General features: G+C 52.1%; 1 protein-coding gene and 1 long non-coding RNA gene across 3 annotated transcripts; one reads left to right on the forward strand and one right to left on the reverse strand.

The window, feature by feature from the left end:
- The first annotated feature begins 1640 nt into the window (after positions 1–1640).
- On the forward strand, positions 1641–15218 carry WDR55 (WD repeat domain 55). Of its 2 annotated transcripts, none has more exons than XM_067566896.1 (9): positions 1641–1702; positions 6631–6690; positions 6888–7030; positions 8102–8202; positions 9372–9459; positions 10313–10492; positions 10879–10978; positions 11326–11495; positions 12443–15218. In XM_067566896.1, exons 2-9 carry the CDS (start codon positions 6634–6636, stop codon positions 12753–12755), a joined length of 1152 nt encoding a protein of 383 aa, XP_067422997.1. In that variant the 5' UTR covers positions 1641–1702; positions 6631–6633; the 3' UTR covers positions 12756–15218. The 2 variants fall into 2 exon arrangements, with proteins under 2 accessions (XP_067422997.1, XP_067422996.1); XM_067566895.1 differs by lacking the exon at positions 1641–1702 and adding an exon at positions 4202–4324.
- On the reverse strand, positions 2750–4688 carry LOC137165590 (uncharacterized). Its single transcript, XR_010923426.1, has 2 exons — positions 4473–4688; positions 2750–3761 (listed from the first exon to the last, which is right to left on the reverse strand). It is a non-coding gene; the product is annotated as an uncharacterized lncRNA (long non-coding RNA).
- Positions 15219–16783: the final 1565 nt, after the last annotated feature.

The raw sequence follows: 16783 nt of genomic DNA on the forward strand, positions 1-16783 counted from the left end.
TCTGGGGTATTCGAGCCCTGGGGGCGCTGCCTGGCATTTTGCCCCACTGGACTGCCTTTTACCCTGCCCAGGGCTCAGCGTTAATTGCTCTTGCCCTGAGCACTCAGTTCTGTCTCTGGCTCTGGCTCTGGCTCTGACACAGCAGGTCCTTCCTGGTCACTTTTCCAAGACCGGGGGTGGCGGTCCTGGTGCTCTTTGGCCCAGGGGCACTGGAACAATGTGGACAGTGGGCTGCTCAGAGCCATTGAACCAAACTGGGAACCCTGCATGTGATGGAAACCACTTCAAGCTAGGAGGTGCTGCCACACCTCCAGGCCCCAGCACCCCTACTTCCTGCACCCCTGCTCTGGTGTGTCACCCCTGCCCTGTGAAAAGCTGAGGCTGGCCAGTGGGACCCTGGCTTCCCGCCTTGACATATCAGTGCTGCAGTTATGGCTCCATCGCATTATCCCAGGAGGTGGGCAAGCTTCACTCTGCCCCCTCCTTAGCTTCACAAGCACTTGAAAGGTTGGGCTGTTCGTTTGTAGTAAAAACAACGAGAGTCCTGTAGCACCTTAAAGACACAAATTTCTGCGGGCATAAGCTTTCGTGGGCTGCAGCCCACTTTCCATGATGCATCTGACAAAGTGGGTTGCAGCCCATGAAAGCTTATGCCTGCAGAAATGTTAGTCTTTAAGGTGCTACAGGACTCTTGTTGTTTTTGCTGTATACAGACTAAAGCGGCTACCCCTGTCATGCTGGGTAGATGTGGGGCAGAGCACTTGTTATATTTTACATCAATATGTCAAAATCATATTAATTCATGTGAGATATGCTATGTCAGGTACTGTTAGGAAGGTTATAGTATGCTAAGTAAGATGATAATACTTATGTTCATGTGTGATGTGTGAAATGGAAGTTATAGATATATTTGATATATCTGTATTTCAAATGGGAGGACTGCAGAACAATAGTCCGCTTAATGGCCCATTAAGATATCCCCAGGTGCAAGGGGCCCAGGGGGAGAAGCTGATACACCTGATGAGGCACCAGGACCAGCCCATGTGACTGTAAACTCCATTTTGGTTCCTGTAAAACCCTACAAACTGCATGGCCAGGGCTGAAGGGTATCTAAGGCAGAGGCCTGGGGAATCCATTTTGTATCCTTTAACATTTCTCTTATGGTTTATTTCTTTCTTTTTACAATAAACCTTTAGTTTTAGTTACTAAAAGATTGGCTGGCAGCGTGGTATTTTAGGTAAGATCCAAACGTATATTGATCCAGTACTGTGGCTGACCCCTTAGGGGCAGAGGGAACCTATTTAGTAAAGATGATAGAGTTTAAATAAATCCAGCTCCTCAAGCTCTGACTCCCATTTCCCTGCCACCTCTGGGCGCTGGCGGCTGCTGTGGAAATATGGACATGGCATATCCTCCCCTTCTCCAACCCTGCACCATGAAAGCCCCCTCTGAGCACAGACCTCCCCAGTCCTGCACCAGGAGACCCTAACCTTGGATATGAATGCTCCACCCCTACCCAAAAGCTGTGTTCCTCACCTGGAAGGGCAAGACAGGAAGCAGCTCCCACTGGTGTCCTCTGAACACATATGCTTTTGTTTCAGGTATTTGTACTCCTGCCTGGAGGGTAGGAACCAGGAACTCTGGTCCTCTGGACATCACCTGAAATCCTGCAGGGAAGTGTCCTCTTCCCACAACGGACACAGTGAGTGCACCTCGCCTTAGCTTTTTTGCACCATTCTAGCAACCTGTGCAAACTCACTGGGTGGAGGTCAAGCTAGCAAGAGGATATCTGTCTATCTCTGCCTTCTGTGGGGCAGCCCCTTTCCTTGCACCCTGGTAAAACCCTACAAACTGCATGGCCAGGGCTGAAGGGTATCTAAGGCAGAGGCCTGGGGAATCCATTTTGTCGTCAGTTGCCAGTCTTCAGCCAGGCCTCAGCTTCAGGTACCAACTTACCTCTGGATCAGCTCTTCTACAACTGAACTGAAGCTGTGAAACAAGGACTGAGACCCACCCAGAGATTGGGTGCTCACCAGAGGAACTATACAAGCCTGCAACTCCACAATTCTCCTAGAAACCTGATGTATATGGACTTTCAATCATTTGTATGTATCTGATTGCTTTAATCCTTTAAAATTTCTCTTATGGTTTCTTTCTTTCTTTTTACAATAAACCTAGTTTTAGTTACTAAAGGATTGGCTGGCAGCGTGGTATTTTAGGTAAGATCCACACATATATTGAACTGGTACTGTGACTGACCCCTTGGGGTCAAAGAGAACCTATTTAGTAGAGTATAGAGTTTAAATAACTGGACTCTTTACTGGACCTAATGTTGATTTGGGAGTCAGAAGCTGAAATGCAGTAAAGGGGGTTGTGTGTATTTGCATACTGGCTTCTGTAGGGATTCAGAAGCAGAGTTTTGTGGCTGGTTGGGAAGTCTGGCTTCAGTGCCACCCACCGGTGTTGGTAGAATCTGCTCTCTTTTTACAACCTGCCCTGACCTTGGCATTTTCAGGGGTACCGTGGGCATGGGACGGGTCACAACCCCTCTGGATCTTTTGTAGTAGAGTTAGAAACAGGTTTGCATTAAGAAAGAGGCAAGTCTTAGTCATGTTGCTATGCCGGCCCTCTGAAGGTATGTGCCCAATCTAGCCCACGTACCCATCCCTACAATGCCTACAATGTCCTGGGAGACACCTGTGGATTTACTCAGTAATTAGTTGTACAAGATGGAATTTTCTTAGCTGTGGCATCAGAAGGGCCTTGGCACCACCCTAGTACCCAGCAGACATGTGTTCTGGCCCAGGTGATGCATTCATTTTAATTGCAAACGCTTTTTTTTTAAACTCAGTAGGTGGCTGGCTTAGAAAACTGATCCTTCCACTTGGAAAAGTAGTTCCTGGACAAAGGCAGACAAACACCCAACGGAAAGTTTCTAAACCCCATTTCTCCCTTCTTTTTTATGGGTCCCTGAACTATTGAATCCCTCCTTCCACCAAGAAGCTCAGCTGCTCTTTGTGGCCCAATAGCCAAGGCTAACATTTCTCTTCCTCTCATTGAACGCTGTGGGTGTGGGGATTTTCTGTGCCCTAGTGATGGGCACTGCTGGGAAGCTTTTTCACAAATGATGCCAAGAAAAAGGTACAACTGGTGACTCAGAATGTGGCCTTAGACCATCAAAGTCTCCAGCCACCATTGTGTTGACTCTTCGGACATAGTGAAAGCAGTGTTTGTCTTGAGAGCCTGCCCTTAGTGGGAGATAAGCCCCTGCAAACATGCTCCGCTTCCTTCTGTTTGAAAGGAATGATGCACAGAGATCAGGGAAGCAGAAACCTCTCAAGCTTCCAACAGACAGATCCCTGAATCCCACCCATTCCAGCTGCTGCCCAACAGGCAAATCCAGAGGAGTAACACACACAGAGCTCTTGCAATGTTCTTACAGCGCCAGGGATTACGAATCGTATGATGACACAGCAGCACCAAATCTGGAGGAAAGGGCGCAACCTGGGTGTGCAGCCACTACCAGTCGGGTGGCACCAGGCTCCTCAGAACAGAAGAGACCTCTCCCCCAAAGTGCACATGTGCCTCTCCCTGTCCAAAGCCCTGCTCCTTCCTGAGAGCAGGGAGCAAAGCCTTCGACAGGAATCAGAGCTGCAGAGTTTTAACAAAAACAGAAAGCAAAGTGTCCAGAAATCAAAGCACCAGCCTGGGACGACAAGGACTCGCTGGAATGTCAGTACTTTGCTCTCTGCACCTCAACCCTGAAATGAGAAACAGACAAGGGGCCAGACGTCAGACATCGACATGGTTGCAAGGGGTGCGCTACTGCTCTGCTACCCAGAGGCGCAAGTCTTGCATCACTGAGCCCTTGCCACGCTTATATTTCGCTCCACCCTAGGAGGCAGGACAATGCTTTTATCGGTGTTGTACAGAAGGGAAAATAAGGCCAGCGTCACGCAGGGAGTCAGAGTAAAAGGCGGGTGGGTTCCCCGGATCAAAAGGCCAGGCAGCGCCCGCGGGGGTTAGGCTGAATTTTCAAGCTATTGGAACGGCGAAGGAACCGCTGAGCTAGCACCAGCCTCAGCCTGCGTCCCATCCGCGAGCTATAAGAGATCGCGGCAGGGCGGAGCCATGCAAATAGTCAAGATGAACCATTAAACGTCAAAGCCCCTTTACCTCCCCCTCTCTCTCCCCCATCCGGGTCCTGGCAGGGGAAAACCCAAGGCGGCGCCTAGCGCAAGCGCCTGGCTGGAGGAAGGCATCCTCCACTTCTCAGCTGCCAGGACGGAATCCGACCCGTGCAACCATGGCGGCGCTCAGGCAGGTGAGTACGAGCCAATTCCCGGTTACCGAGTCACGGTCCGAGCCCCGGCCGCGCACAGCTTTTGGAGGGGGGATTTTCTCCACCTCCTTCGTCTCGCCGGGGCCCGTCCTCTCGCGGAGCTTCCGTGCTTCCCTCTTGGAGCCCCTACCCCGCAGAGCGGCTCCTGTGTGGCTGGGCGCCCCTCGTGTCCGGCCGGGCTGCAGATCGGCACCTCGATGCCACAGTCGCAGCGGAGAAGCTGTGGGGGAAGCAAAGCAGCAGGCTTCGCGCCGCGAAGGCCGGCGGGAGATGTTGGGTTTGGCCCCCGGGGGGCGGCCCGAGGTTTTTGGCGCGGGGAAATTGAGGAAAAGGAAACTTCCTCCCTTCCCCTCTTTTGAGCAGGGGCGGGAGGGTGAATTAATTCCCCATTTCCCGAGTCAGCAAAGCTGCCTTCTGGCACCTCTGTTAACTCCGTCTCCACCCGGCCTACAGCGATGAGCAAGCCCTGCAGTTGAGATCGAAAGAGCATCAGCAGTGGAGTAGCTGACAGAGTTAGCATTTTAAATATCACCATTAGCTTCCAGAGTTAGTGCCCCGTTGATATGAATGGGCCAGTTCACACCTGAGAGCTCCTGTTACAGACTGCCTCTAGGCCTGCGTAGCCATGACTGTGTTGGTGTTTGGGTTTCACTGCTAAGGCTTTATTCACAGGTTTCAGTGCTAGTGACTTAATACTTGTTTGTGGTGTTTCTAAAAGAAGCGCTGAGATTCCTGAGCATGGTCCTGCACCAATTAATTTGTCCCTGTTATGCACAGCGCCCTGGCTTACTTGGAACATGTCCAGCTTTTGCTGACATTGTCTGGCCTGCACTTTTTGATTCAGTATGTTCATCTCTTAGGCTGTGTCTACACATAAATTTGCACTGGATTAACTAAAGGTGTGTTTTTTAAACTGATTCAGATACACACAGCAAACCCCTTTGTGGACACTCTTGTATTGATTTACAGGGACTTGCACTGGTTTAACTAAACTGGGTTTTATGCAATTTTAGTTAAACTAGTCCAATTTCTGTGGGTAGTCCAGGCCTAAGGCCCTTCTATGCTGAAGGAGAAGGGTTGTGTTAACTTATTCCATTTTATAAACAGTAGGTGTTCCTTTCCCATTCCCTGTGGGTCCTTAGCAGCAACTCTTCTTCTTCAATGGAGCTTGAAAGCCCTGCCCTTCTCTTTCTGCCCCGTGGAGGACTCAGGAACATTTTGTCTTCCTGTTTTTTGCTATGTAGGTAGCAGCTATCCTAGTTCAGGGCAACTGCATCTGTATTCCTCCTATGTTCCAGAAAGGTCATTTACTTTAGGTTTCTGGCTTCTCAGAATTGTTGTCACCTCTGCTGGGTGGAGGGACTCATCTCTCTCCCTCCTGACTGAATTTTTCCAGGATGCACCATTCCCTGCCACTGTGTTATTCACAGCAAGCCAGATTGCCTAGACAGGCCAGTATTTGCCCTTTGCTCTCCCTTTTCAGAAACTATAAACAGTGTAATTGCCCACAGTTACAAGTCACCCCACAACTCTTTCTAAGCAAGTACATTTATTCTGAAGGTGAAAGCATTACAGAGAAAACACATTAAAACAATAAAAGAACTTGCATGCATGCTAATAAGTTTACCAGAGATCACCCTCTCACTCCAACAACGGCTGTGGTGAAGTTAGTCCTTCATACCCCACAAAAGGAGTTTTCTATGGCTACAAGTTCATAACAGCTTCAGCTCTGAACAAGTACACCCATGAATAGGTTAGTCTTTCCTTTGTACAGCCTGGACCTTTGATCTTCCGATTCTTGAAACAGATAATCAGTAGACAGTCATCCTCTCCTCAGTTTATAGTTTCAAAAGGCTGGGCTTTTGCATAACTAGAGCTGGGAATTTTCATTTTCCTCCCCTAGAAATTCCCCAGGCAAACCACTTGACACTGTCTGTCCAAAAACCCATTCTGGTTAGTCCCATTATTCAATATAGTCCTTTGAAGTTCCTAACATTTCCCAAGGCTCAAATCCCATCTCCGCTCATAGAAAGGTCACATACAATCCCGATCCACAATAACACGTAATCTTTGCATTTGGTACAGTGGACTCCAAAGATACTTAATTCAATGTGATTTTTCAAGGATGTAGCAGGAAATAGCCATGGGACATTTCTTGTTGGGGGTCCATTTGCCTTGAGGGGGTTCCCTTGGTTGAAGCTGTTTGGAGGCAGGGTCGCCAGCAACCTACTCTCCGGGATGCTCCTCCCCGCACTTAAATCTGATGCTTTCTTTCTCCTTCTACCTAGGGAATGTCTCCGGAGCTGGAGGCAGCTATGGAGGAGGCTGAGGATGCAGGGCACATGCAGGTGGGCTCCCCCCATGGGTGCATGTAAGGTGGTCAGCAGGGGGCTCTGCTGGTGTCCCCCAGTACATGGGGAGGGTTCAGTAGTGGGGGATCCTGGGCCCTGCTTGCAACCCCTGTATGTGCACATGGGGAAGAGTGAAACTGAGATCTGCCCAGTGGCTCCTTGGCTGATCTTTCATGTCTCTCTACCCCACAAAGGCAGACTCGGAGGAGGAGAAGGAGGAGCCCAGGCTTCGAGACACCCCAGAGGACATCTCCTTTGAGGCTGCTGCCAACACCATTGCCTTCCACCCCAACCGGGACATCCTAGCAGCTGGTGATGTGGATGGTGATGTCTATGTGTGAGCTGGATCTAAGAGCATCATGTAGATAATAAGCAGAAGGCAGTGCAACCAGGGAGCTGCAAGAAAACTCCCAGGGGCCAGTACTGTTCAGGAGGCAGAGAGAGAGAGGCCCCTATGGGGTGTATACTGTGGATAGGGGTCTGTTACCCCACCAATGTTGATAGGAGCCAACCTCAGCTGCTGGAAGTGATGGTGCTGGGAGAAGCCTTGGAGAGAGGCTTCCTGTGGAAAGCAATGTGTCTTCAGAGATGGTTTTTCCATGCTCCAGGGCTAAGTTGGCTTGAAGAACCCACTTATCTCTCCAGAGGAAGATTGGGGCTGAGCAAGGCTGCTTCTGGTATCAGAGCATTGTCGTTTGGGATGCTGTAGCTGAGGGCACATCATCCTTCCTCTGCCAAGGGCTTAGCCTGGGAACAGGTTCTTGGCTGGCCTTGCTCCATTTCACCTCTTGATGGTGCCACAAATCTGTCTTGCACTTACGCACGTGTAGTGCAAGATCTCTGTGCCTCTCACTAAGTCTGCCTTCTCTCCCAGCTGCAACAATGACTTTCTAGTGACCTTCCCTTGAAGGTATTAGATCAGATATCTAGGGAACCCAGTCCTGGCATGTTCTTGGCATTCACAGTCCCATTGGTTTGCAGACTGGGCTCCTACCAGCTGTGGAGAGTCCCCAGTTCCTGACAGTGAGTGCTGGGAAGCAGGTCTGGGAGCCGAACCTCGATGCTGCCTATTCCTTTCCCATCGCAGAGCTGGGGCTCCTGCTCCGCTGGGATCTGTTTTTAATTACCTGTGAATCCAGCTCCTCAAAGCTCTGACTCCCATTTCCCTTCCATCTCTGGGCGCTGGCAGCTGCTGTGGAAATATGGACATGGCATATCCTCCCCCTTCTCCAACCCTGCACCATGAAAGCCCCCTCTGAGCACAGACCTCCCCAGTCCTGCACCAGGAGACCCTAACCTTGGATATGAATGCTCCACCCCTACCCAAAAGCTGTGTTCCTCACCTGGAAGGGCAAGACAGGAAGCAGCTCCCACTGGTGTCCTCTGAACACATATGCTTTTGTTTCAGGTATTCGTACTCCTGCCTAGAGGGTGGGAACCAGGAACTCTGGTCCTCTGGACATCACCTGAAATCCTGCCGGGAAGTGTCCTTTTCCCATGACGGACACAGTGAGTGCACTTCCCCTTAGCTTTTTTGCATCATTTTAGCAACCTGTGCAAACTCACTGGGTGGAGGTCAAGCTAGCAAGAGGATATCTGTCTATCTCTGCCTTCTGTGGGGCAGCCCCTTTCCTTGCACCCTAGTAGGAGGCTGCCAAGCCTGCCTGGGTCTCAGCCACACAGCAGTGTGAGGAGTACAGAGATCTGCTCTGATCCTCTCAGGTCTCACGAGCTGAGCAGTGCCTGATCTCTCACTGTGCTGGCTTGAGAAGGAGGCATATGGGGGAAGTAGGGTACTGGAGGGGATGCTAATGGAGAGTCAGTAAGCGGTGCGCACCTCTCGCTCTACCGAATGAATGCCAAGATGTTGCAGTAGGGAGTGCTGTGCAGCTGGAGATGTAGCTTTCGGGTGGGATGAGAGACTGTTACAGTCACATGCTTCTTTCCCTAAAAGATGGAGTGTGATTCCCAGTGTCCTGGCCAGACCCCACCTCAGGTGGTACCATTCTGCTTTCCCATCCCATATGCAGCTGGGGATGGGGGGTGGAGTTAGGACAGGTGGGTACTTCCTGCAACACCTGGATTTGCTTAGACATTTCAGCCAAGTTCTGAGCAGACCCAGGTCTGCTTGGCTTAGGAAATGTGCTGAGCTCCCAGTCTGGGGATGAGAACCCCTTGCGATCAGCGGGGAGTGAGGGTCCACAGAGCCTGGGAAGGGAAGGGAATGAACAGCCAGAGGTGGGGCAGGGGCTGCTCAACTATTGCACAGTGACTGCTCAGAACTGTGCCGTTGGTCTGTACTGTGGAGACTAGTGCTCTGAGGATGGGGATGGGGCTGGGCTCTGAGGCGGAGATTCCCATGCTCCCCTTTCTCCTCCCTCACTGGAAAGTCAGGGGTTTCCTCCCTCTAGTGCAGCTCTAGTCTTGTTCTGCTGTGACGTTTCTGCGCCTTGGCATGCTGTGTTACGCTACTCCAAGGCAGGGCTAGGATCCTGGCTGGTTTGACAGTGTAACAGGGATCCTGCAGGAGCCCTGCTGGTGGGGGATCAGCACAGGCATTGGAGTTGAGTAACTCAGTGTTATTCCAGAGGCTTTTCTGCAGCTCTTGTTGCTGTGTGAACTGGGGTCCCTTTGTGGCCTGGGTGGTGCTGAATGGATAAGATGTGTCTTTTCCCCAGAGCTCTTCACAGTGTCCAAGGATAAATCCATTCACATCCTGAGTGTGGAAGAGGGCCGGCTGGTGACGCGCTTCTCCAAGGCTCACAAGTACGTGTCTGCAGGGGACTGCTCCAGGCCCCAAACATCCCTCCAGCCCAGCCCAGCCCAGCCCAGCTCCGCACAGCAGGGTCTCCTGGGAATGGTTGAGCAAGCTCCCTAGAGCAGGCGAGTGGTTCCTCCCTGTGCGTGTTTTGGGTCAGCCTAGAGCTGGCTGCTCCCCTGGGTAGGAAGCTGGTCTGGTCTCCCGAGCACTCTCTCTTTTCCCTGTCCTGTTTCCATCCCTGCTGGCTGGGCCACGTGTGGGATGAGGCAAGGGGGAATCTGCCATAATGCTACCCTGCCTGGCAGGGTTATCAAAGACTCATGTGGGACTCTGGGGCAAAGAGCAGCTGGAACGACCAAAACCCTCGAGCTGGCCATGGGGTGGGACTGTATTGGTGGCACGCTGTGTCCAGGTGGCCACCTGTCACCTGCTCGTGACCCTTGGGCTGAGTCAGGCTGCAGGAACTAGCTCAGGAGGGAACCGTTCCCTCCTCCCTCACACACGCTCATGGGAGGTGCTGCCCTCTCCAGATGGCTCCCTGGAGAGGGTCAAGAGCTGCACGGGGAGATCTCTGCTGCCTGAGGATTGGCTCGCTTCATGTTCCCTCACCCTAGGAGTACCTGGCATGTTGGAGTGCCAAACACCCCACTCCCCCAGATTCCACCTGTGCTCGGTATTGTGGCTAGAGCTGCCATGTAGTCAAACCTCCCCATCAGGGCCTTTGAACAGCAGACAGCTCCCGGAGGTGCCTCAGGGTCCCTCCCCACAGTGGTGAGCATCTTCTAGGGCTACCTCAAGTAGAAAGGTTCGCTCAGGATCCCGCCTCTGCTGGTGACTGTGGGGTGGGGGTCTCCTCAGCTCGGCACTGAACAGCCTGCTGATGATAGACGAGCACCTGTTTGCCACGGGGGACGACAGCGGGATGCTGAAGGTGTGGGACCTCCGCAAAGGCACAGCCATCATGGAGATGCGGCAGCACGAGGAGTACATCAGCAGCATGGCCATAGACGAGAACAAGAAGCTCTTGCTCACCACCAGGTGATGTTGGGCTCCTTGGCCACGCGCGCCTGGGGACACTTGTGGGCATGTCAGGCAGCAAAGCTTCCTCTGGGGGGCCTGTGAGCAGCCCCTGCAGGGTGAGGGCATGTTTGTTCGCACCCCATTTGTCTGTTTGTCTAATGCAGATGGGACAGTTGTCTGTGCCCTCAAAGGAGGGGTAAAGTGCTGTTATCATAGTTCCAGCCCCTTTGTCATCGCTTGAGTTTGTTGTACATCTCATCCTGGGAGGATCCCACTTATACCTGCTCTCTCTCAAGTGTGCAGCCACTTCTGGGGCAGTGGAAAAGTAACAACTCGCCAATTTAGGACAGGAAGTGAAGAATCCCATGTCTGTGTGAGTGCAATGTACCGTTTGATTCCCACAGTGGCGAAGGAACCATGGGTGTCTTCAACATCAAAAGACGTCGCTTTGAGCTGCTCTCGGAGCCTCAGAATGGAGATCTGACATCCATCGTGCTGATGAAGGTAGCACAGGGGCCACCTGTGTGACTGTCCTTCAGGTGGGGTAGAAATCCAGAGCCATGGCTTCCCTGCCTCAGCACTGAGCGGTCCCAGATGTGGGCAGCGTTGGGCACTCCAGTGCCCTTTAATATTCAGCCAGGAGCTGTAAGGACCCTGGTGCGGTAAACACATGGACTCCCTTGTGTTAGCTCTGGACTAAGAGAAAAGGGGCCCATTCTGTCTTGTACTCCCTGAGTTATTGGTCCCTTGATGTTAGCACTCCCTGCTAGAGAGCCCCTGTGAAAAGGGTCTAGTCCTGTCCTGAATTGCTGCTTTTTCAGCTCGACCTCATTCTCTTCCTTCTTGTCCAGAGGGGGAAGAAAGTGGCATGCGGCTCTAGCGAGGGGACCGTTTATCTCTTCAACTGGGACGGTTTTGGTGCCACCAGTGACCGCTTTGCAGTGAAGGCCGAGTCCATCGACTGCATGGTCCCAGTCACAGAGAATGTCCTCTGCACAGGTTCCATCGATGGAGTCATCAGGTTAGAGAGTTCAGTGACACCTCCCAGCAGGGAGGCTGGGAAAGGGGGGCTGCCTGACTTGCTTCTGTTAGCAGGGCTGGGAGGACATGATGGACTTCTGCTCGGAAGATCTACAGGGTGTGAATAGTGAGAAGAGTGAAGGCAGAAGGGAATAATGGGGTGGAATTGGGCAAAGGGAAAATGTAGGCAGGAGATATTTCCCTAAGGTGAGTGCAGTTGTGGAATAATCTGCTGAGGGAAGGGGTGGGAGCCCCATCTGTAGGGCACATTACAAGTAGACAGGGCAAAACCCTGGCAAAGGTACTGCAAGAGAAGCTCCTGCCCTGATTAGGGAGTGGACTTCAGGCAGCCTGTTGGGTTGGATTCCTCTGGCTGCATCCATGAAAGGGCTATTGGTGGGAATTCTTCTTGAGAGAGAAACACTTTTTGGGAGCTGTGCTGCTACCGGATGTAGGCAGTTAAACTGGAAGGAATCAAAATCCCCGGGTTGGCCTCCCTGTGCGTTCCAGGCTGTTCCTACGTGCAGTTTGTTCTGGGTGGTCCTGTTCTCGCTGCATTATCCTCTCTGGGCTCAGGTGTTCAGCCCTGTGCTGCTTTTGCTGCTGGATTTGGATTTCTGGGGATGTTTACATTAATTCCTGACAATGAAGTGAGGATTTATCTCCTAGCGGGTGGGTCTATTGAGATTGGGGTTTGCCAAACCCTTGCTTAGTAAGCCTGAATTTGGGGCTTAAACCACTTGGCACTTTCCTTCTCCTAAGCTCTCGGCATCCCAGCTGGTAGGTTAGGGTGGCATGCAAGGTTACTGGACAGTTGGCCCTGTATAACATTCTCCTAATCTCTTAGTGCCCCAGACACCTCCTCTTGACGGGTAGGTTGGCTGGAGTAGCATGCACAGTTACTGCAGAGCTAGCCCTGCATTAATCAAACTTCTGTTCTTGTCCCAGAGCGGTGAATATCTTGCCGAATCGGGTGATAGGCCGTGTTGGGCAGCACCTGGGCGAGCCCATTGAACAACTGGCCAAGTCCCACACCGGTCAGCTGCTGGCCAGCTGTGGCCACGACCAGCAGGTGAAATTCTGGGACATCTCGGCACTCAGCTCCATGGTGGTGGATGATTATCGGAAGAGGAAGAAGACCGGACAGCTAAAGGCTCTGAGCCGCAAAGCCTTTGGTGGTGGAGAGGACTTCTTTGCAGACCTGAGAGAGGAGACAGAGGCCCTGAAGGAGGAGGAGAGTGACAGTGATGATAGTGACTGAAGGAAGACCCGTGGCCTCTGGGAGGGTCCATGTCCAGGAATAGCTCTGTGGGTACATGGACTAGTGAAGCAGCCATGGGAAGGGCATATCGTCGCTGTGTGATGGAAGCAGCTGGAAGCCAAGTCCATTCCCCCCTATTCCCATTTCCCCTGTAAAGAACTGGATGGAGTGGCTCATCTGGGAGTGTCCTAGCAGGCCAGAGTGCTAGCAGGACCCGTGGATACTTGTGCAGCTCAGCTGAAGAGGCGGCATGTCCCTTCCTGTGTTCTTCATTAAAGCAGCCAGGGGCTGGTGGAGATTGTGTGGGGAGAGGGGCTGGAACCTCCTGCCAGTTGGGATGAACAGGCTCTGTTTGGAAGGAAGCAACTCTCCTGATGGGAAAGGAGCTTCTCCAGTTTTCTCTCTCCAGGAGGAAACTACATACCTCCGCCCCCTCTCCACCTTCTACCCCACCCTCATTAGCTGTCACAAGGACGAAGGTGCCTTATGACATGCCTGACCCGCCACTTGTGAGCTGAGCCCGGAATTCCTTTCCCACAGCTGCTGGGTAGAGGGGAGTCTGGCGGTGAATGTGGTGGCCTGTGCTCCAGGAGAACTCTCCAAACTCCTTTGTGCACCAAAATATCACCTGCAGCATGTGGAAAATGCATCAACCCATGTGAATTCCAGTCCCCTCTGCATGGAGTACTGGGCCAGGCCCTCTGGTGGAGGATCTGGCTGTGCAGTTCTAAAGCAGGTGCCTGAGCTCTGGGTGCCTCCTGTGGGATCACACAGCTAGAGGGTTCCCCTTTGCTCATGCCTCACCTGAGATGCATAAAGCTGCTTTCTCAGAACTGCTGCTTATGCAGCTGTAGTAATGAGACTAGATGTGGGACCGGGAGGGGGGTGGGACAAAGAATCCCCCCGACTGCCTGTAGTGTTTCGTACCAATCCTCTCCCTGGCCTCTTGAAGGTTGGGTGTGGGTTTATTACAAACTACTGGGCCCAGAACCTCTTTGCTGGTCCAGGTGACATGCTTCAGCTTGGCACTGTTGCCAGCTGTATTTGTTAGGCAGAGACCAGAGCCGCCTCTCCCGGCCACCCTCAACTTCTCGCTTTAAAGATGTCTTAAAAAAAAACAGTAACAGCCAATTGCACCAGCTTCTCTCCAACCCGAGAAGATTCATGTAAACAAGAAACTTGGACAAGCCACGGTGCAGGGCCCAGGTGTTGTCTGTCTGAGGAAAGGGACTGGGAGATCCACTGTGAATTTGTATGTGAATAAACCATCACGAAGCCTATGTTGTGAGCTGACCGGGGTCACTACGTGACAGGGTTCAGTGTGTGTATATATGTGATAATCCAGCAGAGTTTGCTGTTAGAATATGCAGGGAGCACATGACTAACGGTGAGACTGTGTGTGACTGATCATCACATTGCTACTGCCATAGCCCCAGCGTAGTGATCCCTGCTTTCTGCATCTGTCTCCTGGGAAACATGGGAGCAGATTAGTTGCCTTCTGGGCAGCTGCCTAAAATGAAGAGAGAGATGTGCACTGGTCAGTCACACTGCTGGGTGGTCTTGGAGATCTGGGGTACAGTGTCCTTCAGTGTGCGGATGACAGCCAGCATTACGGCTCAATCTCATACACACAGATGGTTGTGGATGAGTGATTTACCCAATACCTAGTAGAGACTGTGGCTTGGATTAGAGCCCTCTGGCTATGGCTCAGTCCAGAGAAAACAGAGACAGTGTTTACAGGCACCCAGAAGAAACAGCAGAGATTAACTTGGCTCTCCTGACCAAGGCCGGCCTGCCATTTCTTAGTTTGACAGTGTGTGGGGTTGGGGTATCTGGCTTTTCTGCTAGTCCAGAGTCCTAGAAGGCTGGGGAGAGCATGTTGATGAAAGAGGAGTAGAGATTGTACTGAGAAAGCACCACTCCACAAAGGGCCAGCAAGGTCTCATGAGTCTTATTTTGGCTTGAAAGGATTTATCAGTATATGTTAATTTTGCTGAATTAACACAGGTGATGAGAGAACATTTCAACTGATCATCAAAATTTACAGGTAGGTAAAGAAAGGAAAAACACTGCTTGAGAATGTACTGCTATTTAAGGCTATTTACTTTGTATATTTTGACACATGGTGCTGACAATGTGTTTTAACAGTTACAAAACTTGATGAATCTTAACATCGACTGGACTGGAGTAGAAGAACTCTCAAGGTCGCTTCTACTCTTACACTTCTATGATTCTACTGTCATTAAATAATTGACTGATCTCCCCCTCCCTCAGCCATGAAAATTTAAATCAATAATAGAAAAAAATGCTTAAAGAATCATCCCTGTCATCCCAGGCAAGGGTAATAAATACAAATTGAAGTTGACCTAGTGGACTGGCCCAGGGGTGAGTCCCACATGGAAGGAGGGCCACAAGCTGTGGGCTTAGATCTGTTGGGACAAGAGAGAAGCTGGAGCTTGGGCCCTGCTGCTCTGGGCTGCATGTGCAGCAGGCCTGGCCCAGTGCCCTTCAGCAGGCCTGGCACAGAAGCGATGGCTGCTCCCTTAGCAGCCCAGCCTCCGTGATCCTCTTCAAAGGGTAATGGGATGATGGGGGAGCCCTACAGGAGCATGGCCGGAGCCAGGCACATGGGGAGCGGTGCTTTGTTCCCTTGTTGCCCAGGACCTCTCACAGCTGCTGCTGCTTCCTGGGGCCCTTTGGGTGGAATTGGCCCCCCTCGACCCAGCACAGCCCCACCCCATGATTCCGGATGGGAGGCTGGCACAGGGCGGAGTCAGCAGTGGCCCCTCCTTACAATTGGCTCTGCATAGGGTAGGCCTGGTTGAAGGAGTGAAGAACACCATGAGGGCAGGGGCCCCTGAACCGCAGGGAGCACAGAGAGGCTGGGGGAACAGCCTGGCCTGGATGGGAGGAGGGAATTAGGGAATCTGAACCTCGTGGGAGGGGGAGTGTGGTGGGCATGTGTGTCTGGATGTTAGCCCACCCTTGGGTGTCAGCTTCCATTCCTGCATGCAGAGCCACTACAGGCTTCTGGCCAGGATAATGATTTTCCTGGCACCTCTTTGACTAGTGTCCAACCGCCAGTGTTACAGAAGAGCAGCTTGGTAGAGGGTTGTCCACGAGTCCTGCCCAGTGACCCCTGTGCAGCCGTGGAGATTTTCCACGTGTGCATCTGACCTGTGGGAGTGGGTCAGGGTTGTGTGTGCCTGTGTGTGCATCTGACAATCCATGCTGTGGGGCTCCCAATTGGTACGAAAGAAGAGGGCAGTTATGAGGCCCTGTTTAGCCGTAGGAAGAGCGGTTGCTGCCTTTGGCTGGAGAAGCACGAAGCGGAGAGCTGGGAGCCTGCGCTGAGGTTAGGGTTCCATTGCCATAAGAGGACAGCTGCAACAGAGCTAGTACTGTTGCTGTGATGAAGACAGCTCTTTGCTGGTTTTGAGACATCTGAGGCACCCTTGGGACACCGGGTTCCCTCTCAATGTGGGAGGCCCCATTTCCTGTTCTCTCACCGCCAACAATAACGAGACCCGGTTGTGGAGGGCCTGGAGCTGGCTACCCCGGGGCCCTCTGCAGGCAGCCCTGCTCTAAGCACTGTGGAAGGGAGCAGATCAGGCATCAGTGAGCCAAGCCCTAAGTTCAGGAAATTGCTTTTTACCGGTGTCACTTTTTAAATGGGCAGAAAGTGGCCCCCCCCCAGGGAGTGATTTGGACTGGTGCTGGAGTGGGTCCTTTTGCTTGGCATTTGTGGTTCTGGGAGCTGTGATGAACACTGAGGATCTGGAGAACAGACGGTTCCCTTGCCAAGCTCTTTGTTATGTGTAGCAGTTGGGGAGGCAAAGAAGAGAAGATGCCATTGTCTAGGATACAAGAGGAACTTCATGCAGGTGTTCAAGCTTATGGGAAAGATGTACTGCTGTGAATATAGAAACACTCTCAGCTGGGCAGGCTACTGTGCTCACCAACCTTCCTCCAAAGCTGATGAGAAGGAGCCCCTCCTTCCCCACCTTCCCTCCTCTTCCTCCTCTGAT

This window comes from Emydura macquarii, unplaced genomic scaffold (assembly GCF_026122565.2).
Source record: "Emydura macquarii macquarii isolate MOO-44397 ecotype Brisbane River unplaced genomic scaffold, CSIRO-AGI_Emac_v2 contig_2768, whole genome shotgun sequence".
Classification (NCBI taxonomy): domain Eukaryota; kingdom Metazoa; phylum Chordata; order Testudines; family Chelidae; genus Emydura; species Emydura macquarii.

Coding starts and splice junctions, on each gene's coding strand:
- WDR55 (XM_067566895.1), top strand. Junction 9,460..10,312: donor CGCTTCTCCAAGGCTCACAA/GTACGTGTCTGC, acceptor GGGTCTCCTCAG/CTCGGCACTGAACAGCCTGC. Junction 10,493..10,878: donor AAGCTCTTGCTCACCACCAG/GTGATGTTGGGC, acceptor TGATTCCCACAG/TGGCGAAGGAACCATGGGTG.